Below are 14,072 nucleotides of genomic sequence, written 5' to 3'. Positions count from 1 at the left end.
AAGATTTTGAACAATTGAATTTTCCACCATCCTTAAGAGTAGACGTGTGCCAGGCATACCTTTACTCCTGGCACCGAGGAGGCAGAAGCACGGCTGTTACCTGTGAGTCTGAGGACAGCCAGAGCTACATCATGAGAACTTGTTGAAAGAAACTAAACTGAGGAGTTGACCTTCAGGTAGGTTTGTTCTCAAAGGCCATGAAATGATATTTAAATCCAACCCAAGGTGCTAACGGCCACTGTAATCCTAGCACTTAGGAGGGTGACACGGGAGTTCCAGGACAACCTGCCTGAGAGCAAAGTGAAAAGTGTCTTTAAGTCCTACTTACTATGTACAAGAGAGACACAGAACGTAAATGTCCCTCTAAAGTATATTTACACAAGCTTGTAGTTCTAAACTGCAGTTGGAGGTGATGTGAAGAGGCCACACCACAGAGTCTCCCAGGAGAAAAATTGCACATCTGTTCATGTACCTGATTTGTTGAAGGCTTATCTCAGGGGAAGACAGGGTGAGGGCTGCACATCTTCCTGACAGTCATTTATGACAGTCCCACAGACTTCCCACAGGCTGTGTTCCTGTGAGACCACAGAGTAGAGTCTTTCTGTTGGAGTCCCATTGACACAGGCTGCTCACGCTCTGTGCTCCCAGCCTCTTCTGCCTTGCCCTACAGTCCAGATAGTCCTTACACTTAAGTCCTCATTTCAACCTCCTGAAGGCTGCGGTCCCAGAATTGATTTCCAGATTCCAAAATGTACCTGAATGACAGATTTTATTTCTTTAAAATCATTCTTTATATCGTCCCTGTTGCGTGTGAATCCCACCTGTACTTTAAGCTCAGCACAGCACAAACGTCCACATCCCACCTGTCTCAGTTGTGCCCTCTGAAGCTTTGCTCCTGACTCTCCAGGCTCCTTCCTCACCCCCAGCTGCTGCTGCTACTGCAGCTCAGGGCCTTTCTTCCGTGTGTGTGTGTGTGTGTGTGTGTGTGTCCGTGTGTGTGTGTGTGTGTGTGTGTGTGTGTCCATCTTTTCTAAACCGCCTTAACCCCTGTCCCCTGAGCTGCTCCGATGCCTGCCAGGTTGTTCGAGGGGTCAGCATTCGTTGGGGTCAGTGGAGAGGAGTCCCAGCCAAGAAAACAGCATGAGCACAGTGGTTCCCCTTAGGCAAGTCCAACGTTACCTCCTCAGCCCTGTGTGGGAACAGATCCCTGCCATTCAAAGTAGAAGCTAACAAGCATCTTGGTAATCCACATGGCTGTGTTGTGTGCCAACAATCTCAGAGGCAAGTTTATGTCTCTTGGATTTGTGTGATGCTTCCAATTTTCGACAAAATCTGGCAGTTGTCATAAACAGTGGAGAGGACAGGGCAGATGCGTTGAACAATTAGGGGGAAAGGCTGGAATAAAACTTCTTTTAAATGCTGGGGTAGAATATGGTGATTGTTTTCTCGTTTGTTTTGTTACACTGTAAATGTCCATTGTGTGAGAGTCGGTCTATGTTTGTGGTCAGAAACCACAGAGAGTAGCATTTGTCTTCTGGGTTTGGGCTTTGGTTGGTTGCTTTAGTTAGTGTTGGTAGAATTCAGGTCTCCAGTTGACAGCAGCCGCTGTTCTCTGCCATCCCTTGAGAAAGCAATCTCTTTAGGAATTTCCAAGGCTATTTATGTTGCTCTTGAGTGCAATCTTGAGACTTTTCCTGTTGGCTCCTGTTTCTCTTGAAGGCCCTCTGGTTGGTTTTTGCTCTCTTGTGAAGCTGGGCCTCTTATCTGGTGCTGAGGTGTTTGGATGCTCCCCTCCCCCAACAGAAGCAAGCAGATCTCTCTGTGGGAATTGTTATCTTTGGTGACTCATCTGTTTTGGCAAAAAGGCATTCTGGCTCTTTATTTGGGCTTGGCCATCACTGCCTTAAGTTTTCTGCCTCAGGACCTGGGAATTCAGCATGAACTTGGGTTTTGACCCCTCTGCCTGGGGAATTGAGGCCTTGGAGCTTGAGACCCTTCCCAAGTTTCAAGATATTTAACAGAATTTGTCACTGTTTTCCTTCAGTTGCCACCAAGCTCAGAACCTTCTGACCGCTCTTGGCCCCTTAGCGGCTTTCACCTCAGTTAAGGGTCAGCATGTCTTCCCCCTTCTAGGACAGGCTGTAGGGTGTCTTCCCCTTCTGGGACAGGCTGTAGGGCTCAGGAGGCGCTAACTGTCCTCTCAGAGTCCTGGCCATGCTTAACAGTTTTTCCCTGAGCTAATTAAACCTTTTTCTGTTGCTCTTTGTCAATTTTTAGTGGCACCTATCACTCTAGAGATGAGAGCACAGACAGTGGCCTCAGCATGAGCAGCTACAGTGTCCCTCGGACTCCAGATGACTTCCTCAACAGTGTGGACGAAATGGACACAGGCAAGTAGTTACGTCCTTTGAGTTACAGGTCCTTCCTTCCGCCCTTCTTAAACAGCGTTGCACTGCAGCTTAGAGGCCCTTGAGTACTGGGATTAAGGCACGAGCTAACTCACTGGACTTTCCTTTTTGAGATAAGGTTTTGCTGTGTAGCCCATCATAGCCTTGTGACCCTCCTGCTCGTCCTCCAGAATGCTGAGATTTCAGACGGTATGGTTTTGTTTGTTTGGGGCCCTTTTTCTTTCTTTCTTTCTTTCTTTCTTTCTTTTTTGAGACAGGGTTAATCTGTGTAGCCTTGGCTGTCCTGGACTCACTTTGTAGACTAGGCTGGCCTTGAGCTCACAGCGATCCACCTGCCTCTGCCTCCCTACTGTTTTGTATTAACATGATAGTTGAGACGTCTCTCATTTTAGATTTGTGTTCTTTTTTTATTAATTTATTCTTGCTACATCTCAATGGTTATCCCATCCCTTGTATCCTCCCATTCTTCCCTCCCTCCCATTTTCCCCTTATTCCCCTCTCCTATGACTGTTCCTGAGGGGGATTTCCTCCCCCTGTATATGCTCATAGGGTATCAAGTCTCTTCTTGGTAACCTGCTGTCCTTCCTCTTGAGTGCCACCAGGTCTCCCCTTCCAGGGGACATGGTCAAATATGAGGCACTAGAGTTCGTGTGAAAGTCATACCCCATAGATTTGTGTTCTTAATTTTGAATAATCTTTATGCCAGGCAGTGGTAGTGCACGCCTTTAATCCCAACACCCGGGAGGCAGAGGCAGGTGGATCTCTGTGAGTTTGAGGCCAGCCTAGTTTACAGAGCTTGTTCTAGGAAAGCCAGAACTGTTAAACAGAGAAGCCCTGTCTCTAAACACTAACCCAAAAAAAACCAGTAATTTTTATGTGACCCACTGTCTCTTTTCTCTGACTTCTTTTGGTTTAGCTGACGTGTTTAAGGTGTTAAATACAGTCCTAGGAAGCTAGATTGAGGGGGGGGTGGTTAGGGTAAAACCCACTGGCTTTATAGTTGAAAGAGTTGCAAAGGTACTGAGGAGCTAAGACCTCTTTTCTTGGCGGGCTGGGATAGTGCAGGACAGTAACACAGTCTTGCCAGAGTGTCAGAAGTCTTTCATGCTTGCCTTTATCTGATGCATAAAGAAGGGAGTTTGAGAACTTGTCTTCTGGTTCCTCTGGGCCTGCCTCCTCTCACCTGTCCCCTCTGCAGCGCCCTTGCAGCGCTGAGAGATGGTGTTTGTTTTTCTGAAAGTAAGTTCCAGCACAGCTCCAAGGAGTGCTAATGCATAGATAAATACAAGTTCTCTGGGTAGGTAAGTTTGAGGGGAGGTCACATGTCCTCAAGGACTCTTGGGAAAGTTGTTCTGTTGTTGTGATTGTGGCTCTGAGAGTACAACACCATGTCTGCAGTGCTTGGGCATTAGTGTTCCAGAGTACATCCTAGGACAAGACCCTCCATCTTGGTTGTCTTAGGAATGAGGGTGCATCTATTTCCAGGAGAGCGAGAAGGAAGGCGTGCCTGTCATTTCTCAGTGCAGCACATAGCTTTCCAATGGAGTTTTAGTTCTTCACAGCCCCATCCACGATAACACTTTGTGGTGGCAGCCAGGCTGTACACGGCATGGCTGACGTGGGGACGCATGTGCAAATTTGGCGCTGGTACCTAGTGATGTCCATGCTTCTAAGATTGTAGGTGCTGCTCCGTGTGGGCCTCTGCTCACACAGCACGGCTCTGGTGCTTTTCACAAAACACTCTGCTCATCCCTCCCCATCTAGGTGACACTATCAACCAAAGCACACTGCCTTCACAGCAGACTCGTTTCCCAGACTACCTTGAAGCCATCCCTGGGACAAACGTGGACCTTGGGACACTGGAAGGAGACGCAATGAACATAGAAGGGGAGGAGCTGATGCCCAGCCTACAGGAAGCACTGAGCTCCGACATCCTCAATGACATGGAGTCTGTGTTGGCTGCCACCAAGCTAGATAAAGAAAGCTTTCTCACGTGGTTATAGAGCTGCCGGGCAGTCACTCTCCGAGTCTGTGAAGGATCCACGGAGCCTAAGGCGTGCATCCCTGAAATGCAAACAAGCCAGCAGGTGCCTCTCTGGCTGATACAGAAAACAGATGAACAAATGTCCAGCAGGGATCTTCCACCCGCTGTCCTGCTCTTCTCTGCCCATCGCTGCTGTTAATGTTGCTGACCTCCTCACAGCCAGCCCTGAAGAATAAGAACCACAAACTACAAACTCCCCTTCAGTCTCTTTGCTATGATAACTACTGTTCCTTGGGTCTGCTGGGGGATAGCCTGTTTGGATAGCGGATGTTCTTTAGTGCGGTGGTCTCTGTACATCATTCTAACTGAACACGCAGACTGGGAACTGAAATGCTTCATGTCAGCGATTGTTCAGAGGTGGTTTCTTCAGCTGCCTTTGGCCCTCTGGTCCAACAAGCCAAAAGCTTGCGTCTGATGTAGTACTCGGTGCTGATCGGCAGATTGCAAAGACTGGTGGACTTTCTATTTCTTCTCTTAGTGTTACCACTAGGCACATAGTGACCTGGATTTTTATCTTAGAAGCTTACGAGGCATGAGACAGTTCCATAGAAATACATTAATTATTGCCACATACTCTAGACTAGGTTTGAATTGATATTTTTGTGGGTGTTGGTTGGCTTTTTTCTTTTCCTTTTTTTTTTTTTTTTTTTTTTTTGGTTGGTTTTGTTGGAATGTAGACCAATTAGTGAAGTCGTTCATAGCTGTAGTTTGGGGTAGGCAACACTATTCTTCTGGGGAGAAGAAATCTATATTTCCTGGCTTTTTACCATCCTATTTAAATCTTGGTATCTTGGTTACCTCCTCTACATATGTACACACACTTAGAATGCCTATGATAGTGTGCTAGCAGAATGTATCTTTTTAAAGGTTTCCCTCCTTTCCAGTGTTTTTTAAGCATTTAGAATAAATGACTAGTAGTTATGTTTCACGAGTAGTTTAAATTCTGGTTGGGGCGTTCTGCAGGTGTTTGAGGTAGAGCAGTGTTCTAGAAAAGGCTCTTAGTGTGGGCAAAGCCAAGAGGAGCTCTCTTGCCCTCTGTACACTTTGGTGACTTGGACAGAAGCAGACAAGTGGCCTCACTCCCCCTGGACCGATTGCTGTTGGGCAGGCACTGAGCAGGGGCAGCGTTGGTTAGAGAGGCAGACCTTCCTTTTGCCTTCCCCTCAGGTTTGGATGTACGTTTAGATACTTGAGTTCTCATTTGTAGTAAAAACAGTAAAGACCAGACTGAGTGTTACCTACAAGATCCCTCTTGCAAAGCCTGCTCACACGTTTGCTGAGTAGACCCTGGGGGAGATGTGTATAGAACGCTGTGAGGCCGTGGTTGACTGGTAATGTAATCAGACTAGTAAGTGTGTGGGGGTAGTTGAACTTAGCAGAGACCTAGAGATGTGCATGATTATGCCTTTATTTTTGCAAGAGAGATTACCAGAGTATGTGTCTCCAGGAGTAATAATGGTTTCCAAAGAGGTTTTTTGTTTTTTTCTTTCTTTCTTTCTTTCTTTTTTTTTTTTCCTCCCTCTGGTTTTTTTGAGACAGGGTTTATCTGTGTATCCTTGGCTGTCCTGGACTCACTTTGTAGACCAGGCTGGCCTTGAACTCACAGAGATCTGCCTGCCTCTGCCTCCCGAGTGCTGGGATTCAAGGTGTGTGCCACCACCACCTGGCCCAAAGAGTATTTTTTAAAGGAACAAAATAAGCATGAATTAACTCTTCAGTATAAGCTATGATGTAATAGTTGGTTATGAATTGTAGCACCAGCTAGCACCTCTATCACTTAAGGGTCTTAGAATGCTTCTAGAAGAATCCCTTATTTTCAAGGGTTTATAGTGAACAACAACAAAATTATTTCCCTGGCTAAAGCTGCTACTATAAAAAGCCTCAGCTTAGGAAGAAATAGAAATGTAAGTATTTTTGGCCCTTTGGTTTAGTATAGCGCAAGAATGGAAGTAGAGAAGTTTTATTCAGTACTTTGAGTGCTCAAAAAAATGCAATCAGTGTATTATATATGATGATTCATAGGTCAGTCATTCATAGCCATTGACTCTAAGGCATTTATTAAGAAACTAGCTGAAGATTCACCCTTGAATTACGTCTGGGGAAATGGCCACGGGGAGGATGCATTGACTGTTGAACAGGAATGAATTCTACTCTAATTCAAGTTGTGCAGATGGATGATACACAACAGCGTGTGGTGAGCGTGCGGACGACAGGGCATTGGTGAGTGCCGAAGAATAAAAGTGCATCCTTCTATGTGGGCAGACTAGCTTTAGTGTAGGGGGAGGGGGGAGGGAAAGTGGGCATGGGCTGGTGAGAGTTAGTGGGGCCGTGACAGAACAGCTTTTATGAACATCTTTCTCTCCAATAAAGACTTATCTCGCATCTTGCTATCAGTAAAGAAGTTGTTCCTAACCTTTGAGCTGCTTAAGCTCCCCCACAAAATGCGATGTGCCATCTTCCTTCTCCCTCGGGATCGTTCGCCTGGTTATACCTCAGTGTCCGTTAGCCGCGGTGCCTGGCAGTGCTCCCTGGCCACATCAAACCCTTTGCTGACTGCGGGGACCTGAGCACCCTTCTCTCACTGAATCACGGCCTCAATGTAGTCTTTCTTGTTGTGTCCAAAGTGTTTAATGCTTCCTGGCTGTAGTGGGTAGCATGCAGATAAGAATTTAACTGGTTATTCTTGAATATCTTTTACAATAAACAATTTTTATAATCTTAAAATGTGCTTATATTTGTGTTTGTTTCAATTAGGGCTAATTTTGAGTTCCTTGGAATGAAGGGAGGAGGGTGTTGTTTGTTTTATGTATTTTTTGAAACAGGGTTTCTCTGTGTAATAGCCCTGAGCCACTGCGCTCAGCTGGGAGGAGGGTGTTAAATAATTAACTTTTTCCTAAGTACAGAGACTTTTACAAAGGAAAAAGGCCCCAAAGAAGCAGCCGTGGGTGCTGTTTTATGTGCTCATGTTAAAATGAAAGTGTGCTGTACAGAACACGGTAGAAAGACTGAAAAAGACCATCAGTGAAATAAATAATTTAAAATCCATACCAGTTGGTACTCAAACTCAAAAATTGGAGGCAGCTGGGTGTGCTGCATCTATGATAGCTTTGGGGAGTGTTTGTGCATCAAGGGGCCGAGGTGAATTTTATATTGGCAATCATGTTTTTGAAAGGATGGTAAGTGTTCTCTCTTTATTGTTGTCTGTGCTTTGAGAAAGTATCTTCCATGCCAGGTGTGGTGGCGCAGGCCTTTAATTACAGCACTCAGGAGGCAGAGGCAGGAGGATCTCTGTGAGTTCAAGGCCAGCCTGGTCTACAAAGCGAGTCCAGGCCAGCCTGGTCTACAAAGCGAGTCCAGGACAGCCAAGGCTACACAGAGAAACCCTGTCTCGAAAAAACAAAAAAACAACAAAAATAGGATTCTCTGTGTTTGTTTGGTTTGATTTGGTTTGTTTTGTTTTTTTGAGACAGGTTTCTCTGTGTTCTTGTCTATCCTGGACTCGCTCTGTAGACTTGTCGACTTTCGATGACGTGTGCAGGTCTGTGTCTTCACGACCTGGGGTCTGAGGGCCTGAAAGAGTGAGTGGGCTACAGTCTGATGCTGTAGCCAGCCTTACTGCAGTTCCGATGCACCTTATGTACAAATGTAACAAAGAGGGCAATGGTCCAGGGAAGGTTGCTTGAGTTAAGAAAATCGGGTAAGTAAATGCACTAAATATTAACAGAACAGCCCTTTCTCCGGTCAGAGCAACTTAAACACCATTGCCTGGCACGTACCATGGACTGTATCTGGGGAAGCAGGAAAGCAAGGTAGACTCAGGGCACGCTGACCAGACCGGCTCCTGTAGCTGTGATCTGACATCCAGCCAGAATGCACATGTCTTATGAACCGAATGCTTGTCACGAGGCTGGAAAACCATCCGAGAACAATTCAGGGAACAAAATGCACCTGAGGTAAAACGCCTGCTCTCCTGGAGCCTCACAACCCCCCAAGGCTTTGTTCACCATGCACCGTTCTTTCCACTGTGCCAAGAGTAGACCAGACTCATAGCGCAGAGATCTGCCTGTTTCTGCCTCCCAGGTGCTGCAATAAAAGTGTCACCACCACCCAGCTCCTCCATGCTTCCGTGCTTTATTTCAGGAACATTATTATTATTATTATTATTATTATCTGCCTTTTGTTTGTTCATGTGGTTCAAATGTATACTTGAACTACTACTTAAACTTTAAAACCTTTTTTGGCTTAATGACATTAAAGTAGAACAAATACTAAAAACTGCAGTTTGCAGCAGTTGCTGATAGAACACGTTCCAAGGTCAGGTTTGCCTCTCAGAAGCATGTTTGGAGCAGTCTAACGACAGATGTTCTTGACCGGCAGGCCCATACACTCCATGTGTATGCACAGTGTCAGTGGTACCATCTTAAGTAGAATCAAATATGCTTTGTTTTTATTCCTAAAGACTTCACATAACATCACAGAGGAAACTGGCACTGCCCTTTGTGATGGCCTTGAACTCCTGGTCCTCCACTTCCTGAATTCTGGAATGGCAGGTGGGTGTGCCACCAGGCACCCAGTTTACATAGTGCTGCAAGTAAAATGGGGCTTCTGTATGGTGGGCAAGCACTCTACCACCCGAGCTACCTCCCACCCCTGGCCTTTGGTTTTCCAAAGCATTCTCACATGATGTCCAAAACAAATTATATTTGCGGGCTGGAGAGATGGCTCAGTGGTTAAGAGCACTGGCTGCTCTTCCAGAGGTCCTGAGTTCAATTCCCAGCAACCACATGGTGGCTCACAATCATCTATAATAGGATCTGATGCCCTCTTCTGTAATGCAGATATACAGAAAGACAGAACATAAATAAATAAATCTTTTAAAAAATTATATTTGCAAAAGACTTGTTTTATAAATACAAAGAACGTTATATGACCTGGACTTTGAATAAGAAGTAGATTTCAGCAGGGTGTGGTGGCGCACGCCTTTAATCCTAGTACTCGGGAGGCAGAGGCAGGTGGATCACTGTCAGTTCGAGGCCAACCTGGTCTACAAAGTGAGTCCAGGACAGCCAAGATAACAGAGAAACCCTGTCTCGAAAAAACAAAAGAAGTAGATTTTATTACTCTTGTATATATAACATCTGATGTTGAGACAAGTCCGCTTTGGTCAGGCAGCTCTGAAAGCTTTTTAGACACAGCTAAAACAGTAGCTTAATGGAGACAGCATCGTTCTCCCTTTAGCACATAATACAGGATGCTTCATCTCAGAACAAATGACCCTGGGCTAGGGGTGGAGCCTGTGTGGAGCCATATGTGCAGTGTGCCAGCTCCAAAAGGAAAAGGTGGAGAAGGGGATGCCTTGTGCTCACCACACTGCACCTTGCTAGGGAGGTGCCAGGGGTAGCGCAGCTTTGGCTGTGTTGACACAACAGTGCCTCATGGTAGAAGGCAGCCAAGGCAGTTGCTACTGCTGCACCTAGTGGTGATTGGTGCTTACCTCCTCTTGCTGGCATTTCTCCACAGCTGAGGTCGCATGGGAAGGGCAGCTGACCAACCTCTCTTTTTTATCCCTAGCAGCCACCACTTATCCTAAACTGGGCTCTGGGAGTGAATATGGAAGCTATTCTCTTCCATATTCAAAGTTTGACTTCAAAGTTGACACATTTGGGGGCTGGAGAGATGGCTCAGTGGTTAAGAGCACTGTCTGCTCTTCGAAAGGACCCGGGTTCAATTCCCAGCACCCCACATGGCAGCTCACAACTGTAACTCCAAGATCTGACACTTTCACACCAATGCACATAGATTAAAACTAAATAAAAATATTTTTCAGAGTTGACACACTTATGCTGATTAGTGTCCTGGCTGTGGCGGTCCCCTCCATGTCATCCTACCGCCTTTATCTGGTGTTTTTATGTGTCTGTTGTATGAGTATGTGCAGTTGACCACTCAGGCCTGCAACTATGATCACAGACACTTTAAATGTATGTTAGTGTTTGTTATTTTACGGTCATTGAGAAACGTGTGATAAACACGGTTCTGTTAGGAGCTTAACTGCTCCCAGAGTGAAGAATTCCAATGGGGCTGATGCTCCCTGTAGTCCCAGTTCCTCAGGAGGCAGAGACAGGGTGATGGCCAGAGCTCAGAACTGTGACACACTCAGCAATATTGTCAGGCTCTGTCCCTTTTCCCTTCCTCCTTCGGTGCTAGAAAGAGAATGGCGCGTCAGGAGATGCTGCAGACCTCGATTCAAATCCATAGCACCCATACACACAGCTCCAGGGCTTTTGAGGACAGAGACGGAAGAAGTCTTGGGGCTTCCTGGGTGCTTGCTTGGCACCAAGTTCAGTGAAAGACTATCTTAATGAAGAGGGAATGAATGAAGAGGTGAGGTCATAGGTTGTTGCTGTTGTTTTGTTTTGTTATTTTTTCCCCGAGACAGGGTTTCTCTGTGTAGCCTTGGCTGTCCTGGACTAGCTCTGTAGACCAGGCTGGCCTCAAACTCACAGCAATCCACCTGCCTCTGCCTCCCAAGTGCTGAGTTTAAAGGCTTGCGCCACCATGCCTGACTGGATTCTTATTTTTAAGTGTGTGTGTGTGTGTGTGTGTGTGTGTGTGTGTGTGTGTGTGTGTGTGTGTGTGTGTGTGTACTTGAGTGCAGGCTCCTGTGGAGGGCAGAAGAGGGCATAGTGTCCCCAAAGCTGAAGTTAGGGGGCCAACCTTGGGGAACTCCCTTTTCTGGGAGTTATAAAGATGCACTCAGGAGCAGCCAGATGACTACCCTGAAGTCACATGTGCCTGGTCTTCTCCAACCCCGGTAAATTGCTCATACCCTACATCAGTGGTTGGCCAAATCTGGGGTGGTGTTTTGGGAATTTAACACTAATTTGAACTAAAAACAATTGAGCCAAGTCCCATCAGTTCCCTGAAGCCAGTGAAACAACCCCAAGGCCTGAGCCTGTCCCTGAGCATTCCGGCTTTCTCATTCTATGGACCTTGTGCTACTGAAAGGGACAAGACAGGCCAATCAGGTTGGTGCCCACTACACTCCCCACTTTGGGAACTGAAGCTTCAGACCGTTTTCCACTACAGTAAAGGGAAATTCCAGGGCCCAGCACCGCAGATGCTATGACCAAAGCAAGAGGCTTCAAGGGGAGGCCGGAAACATGGCTCTGAGGTTAGGGGAGCTTGCTGTGCTTCCAGAAGACCCAGGTTCAGATTCCAGCGCCTGTAGCAGGTGGCCCACAGTCACCCGTAACTCTAGCTCCAAGGGGCCAACACCCTCTTCTGGACTTCAAGGGCACCAACACACATACTCACACACATACACATAAGTTTAAGAAAAAGAAGTTAAGGCTGGGCATGATGGCACATGCCTTTAATCCCAGCACTCAGGAGGCAGATGCAGGCAGATCGCTGTGAGTTCGAGGCCAGCCTGGTCTACAAAGGAAGTACAGGACAGCCAAGGCTAACACAGAGAGACCCTGTCTCAAAAAAAAAAAGAAAACGATGTTAAAATATCAACTAGTAAGCTGTCCATATTCTTTTGAATGACAAAAAAGAAAAAAAGTTTTTATTTTGAGGCAGTCTTCTATATCCCAGGCTGGCACTAAGCTCTGTATAGCCAAAGATGGCCGGGGGTCTGTGCTTCCACCTCCCAATTGCTGGAATTATAATATGCTCCATTGGACCCAGTTTAATGGAATACTGGGGATTGAAGGGTTAAACAGGGATGATAATGGGGAGAGATAGGAGAAAGGACAAGCTAACCAAAACTAAGGACACATAAAAGAAAAGGAAGAAAAAAAACACTACATGGAGATTCACTAATTTGTAAGCTAACTACTACATATTTTTTGGTTTGGTTTGGTTTGGGTTTTTTTGAGACAGGGTTTACCCGGGTATCCCTGGCTGGCCTGGACTCACTTTGTAGACTAGACTGGCCTCGAACTCATAGTGATCCGCCTGCCTCTGGCTCCCTGAGTGGAAGACATGGACTATTAAATTAAAAGCTAAATGTCATATGGGATGCTTCCTGTGAGTTGCTGGGTCAGGGCGCAGCAGGAGTTTCTAGAACAACACGGGTCATAGCCATTGCTCTTAGCTTCCCGCTATGACTGGCAGATAAGACCCCAGTGCTGAAGATGCCACATATATGGTACAGGACATAAGAGAAGTCAATCTCAAGATGACCGGAAGCTTCCTTTCTATTGGCTAGTTTTCACAGAGCTAGAAGGTACTATGCAGGCCAGCGGGGGAGAAAAGATAGCAGTGGTCTTCCTCAGTGCAGGACTGTGCAGGCTGCAGTAACAATCTGCCAGGTAGCTATGTGCTCACTGGTGCAATAATGGCGTGATGGTTATGGTGGTGACTAACTGCTAGTTTTACAGAAGGAGTTCACGCCTGATACTGTAAACCTGGTCAAAGCGTGGGTGGGCAAGTACAAGTCCCAAGGGTAGGACAGCCTATTGTTAGCATTTTCTTAAATGGTTCTGGCCAAATGATCCTCTCGCTGCTTATGGTTATGCCCATAAATCTTTGCTGTGCTCAACTATGGTCAGAGGCTTCTTGTTTACCGTTGGCAATGGCCAGTTGTGGTGGCACACACCTTTAATGCCAGCACTTGGGAGACAGAGGCAGACAGATCACTGTGAGTTCAAGGCCAGCCTAGTCTACAAAGTGAGTTCCAGGACAGCCAAGGCTACATGGAGAAACCCTGTTTCACAAAACAACACAACACAACAACAGCAACAACGATCATACTAATACAGCTGGCAGTGGTTAATGCAGAGAGTCATACTAGTGAAAGGGCTATGAATAAGTGATTGTGAAATGCAGAGACCTATATAGTCTCATCAAGGCTCAGGCAGCATTAAGAAGAGGGGCTGGAGGAACTTGGGGGTAGCAGATGGTGGGGTTGATGTGAAATGCTGTCTTGGATATAACATGGCTGCTGCACTCATGAGCTCACAGCAGTGTAAGACCCCCAGCACGGTGGTCTTAACGTGGAGACCCCCACCAAGAACCAGCGAGACCAAGGTTTCGGTTGCAACACGCAAGAGGCTTTATTGCAGGGGGTGGGACCTCCAAATGTAAGACCCCCAGCACGGTGGTCTTAACGTGGAGACCCCCACCAAGAACCAGTGAGACCAAGGTTTCGGTTGCAACACGCAAGAGGCTTTATTGCAGGGGGACGGGTACCCGGGCGTCTCAGTCTCTGGAGAGGCTGGCGCGCCGAGCGAGTCTTTCTGGGGCCTTTTATAGGGATTTTAGCGGGAAGCACGGGTACAGAAGCGAGAAGCATAGTTACAGGGCTCTGATTGGTAAATTTAAATGAGGCGAGGTTATGGCCCGGTCATCAGATGGGCTCTAGGAACAGGGGAGTTTACCCGTTCTCTGGGCCAGGTGGCCGACCATAAATATCTTGTTTGACAAGGACAAACTGTTTCTGTTATCTCGGCACGCTTTTATCTTTTTCCTCTGGGCCCCAGGCCTTATCTTATCCCGGGAACCTATTATTCTAGTCTTGCCTTGCAAGATAGCGTTACTGCTGCTATGCTTGCTATGGCGGGTGCACAGGGGAGGGGGTCTTACAGCAGCTGTAGTTACCTGCACAGGATTAAGCT

The 14,072-nt window shown here is 46.7% G+C and overlaps 1 protein-coding gene across 8 annotated transcripts in view; it reads left to right on the top strand.

Moving 5' to 3' along the window:
• Positions 1-7,176, top strand: part of YAP1 (Yes1 associated transcriptional regulator) — a 79,627-nt gene extending 72,451 nt beyond the window's left edge. For all 8 annotated transcript variants that reach the window (XM_084783126.1, XM_084783122.1, XM_084783124.1 and 5 more), the window contains 2 exons: positions 2,278-2,390; positions 4,173-7,176. In XM_084783126.1, the coding sequence (XP_084639252.1) occupies positions 2,278-2,390; positions 4,173-4,411 (352 nt within the window). In that variant the 3' untranslated portion in view covers positions 4,412-7,176. The remainder of the gene's footprint in view (positions 1-2,277; positions 2,391-4,172) is intronic.
• Positions 7,177-14,072: the final 6,896 nt, after the last annotated feature.

The sequence above is a fragment of the Acomys minous genome (genome assembly GCF_964271855.1).
Source record: "Acomys minous genome assembly, chromosome: 5".
NCBI lineage: Eukaryota > Metazoa > Chordata > Mammalia > Rodentia > Muridae > Acomys > Acomys minous.
The sequence above is the reverse complement of the archived record's forward strand: the minus strand, read 5'-3'. Positions and strand labels throughout refer to the sequence as shown.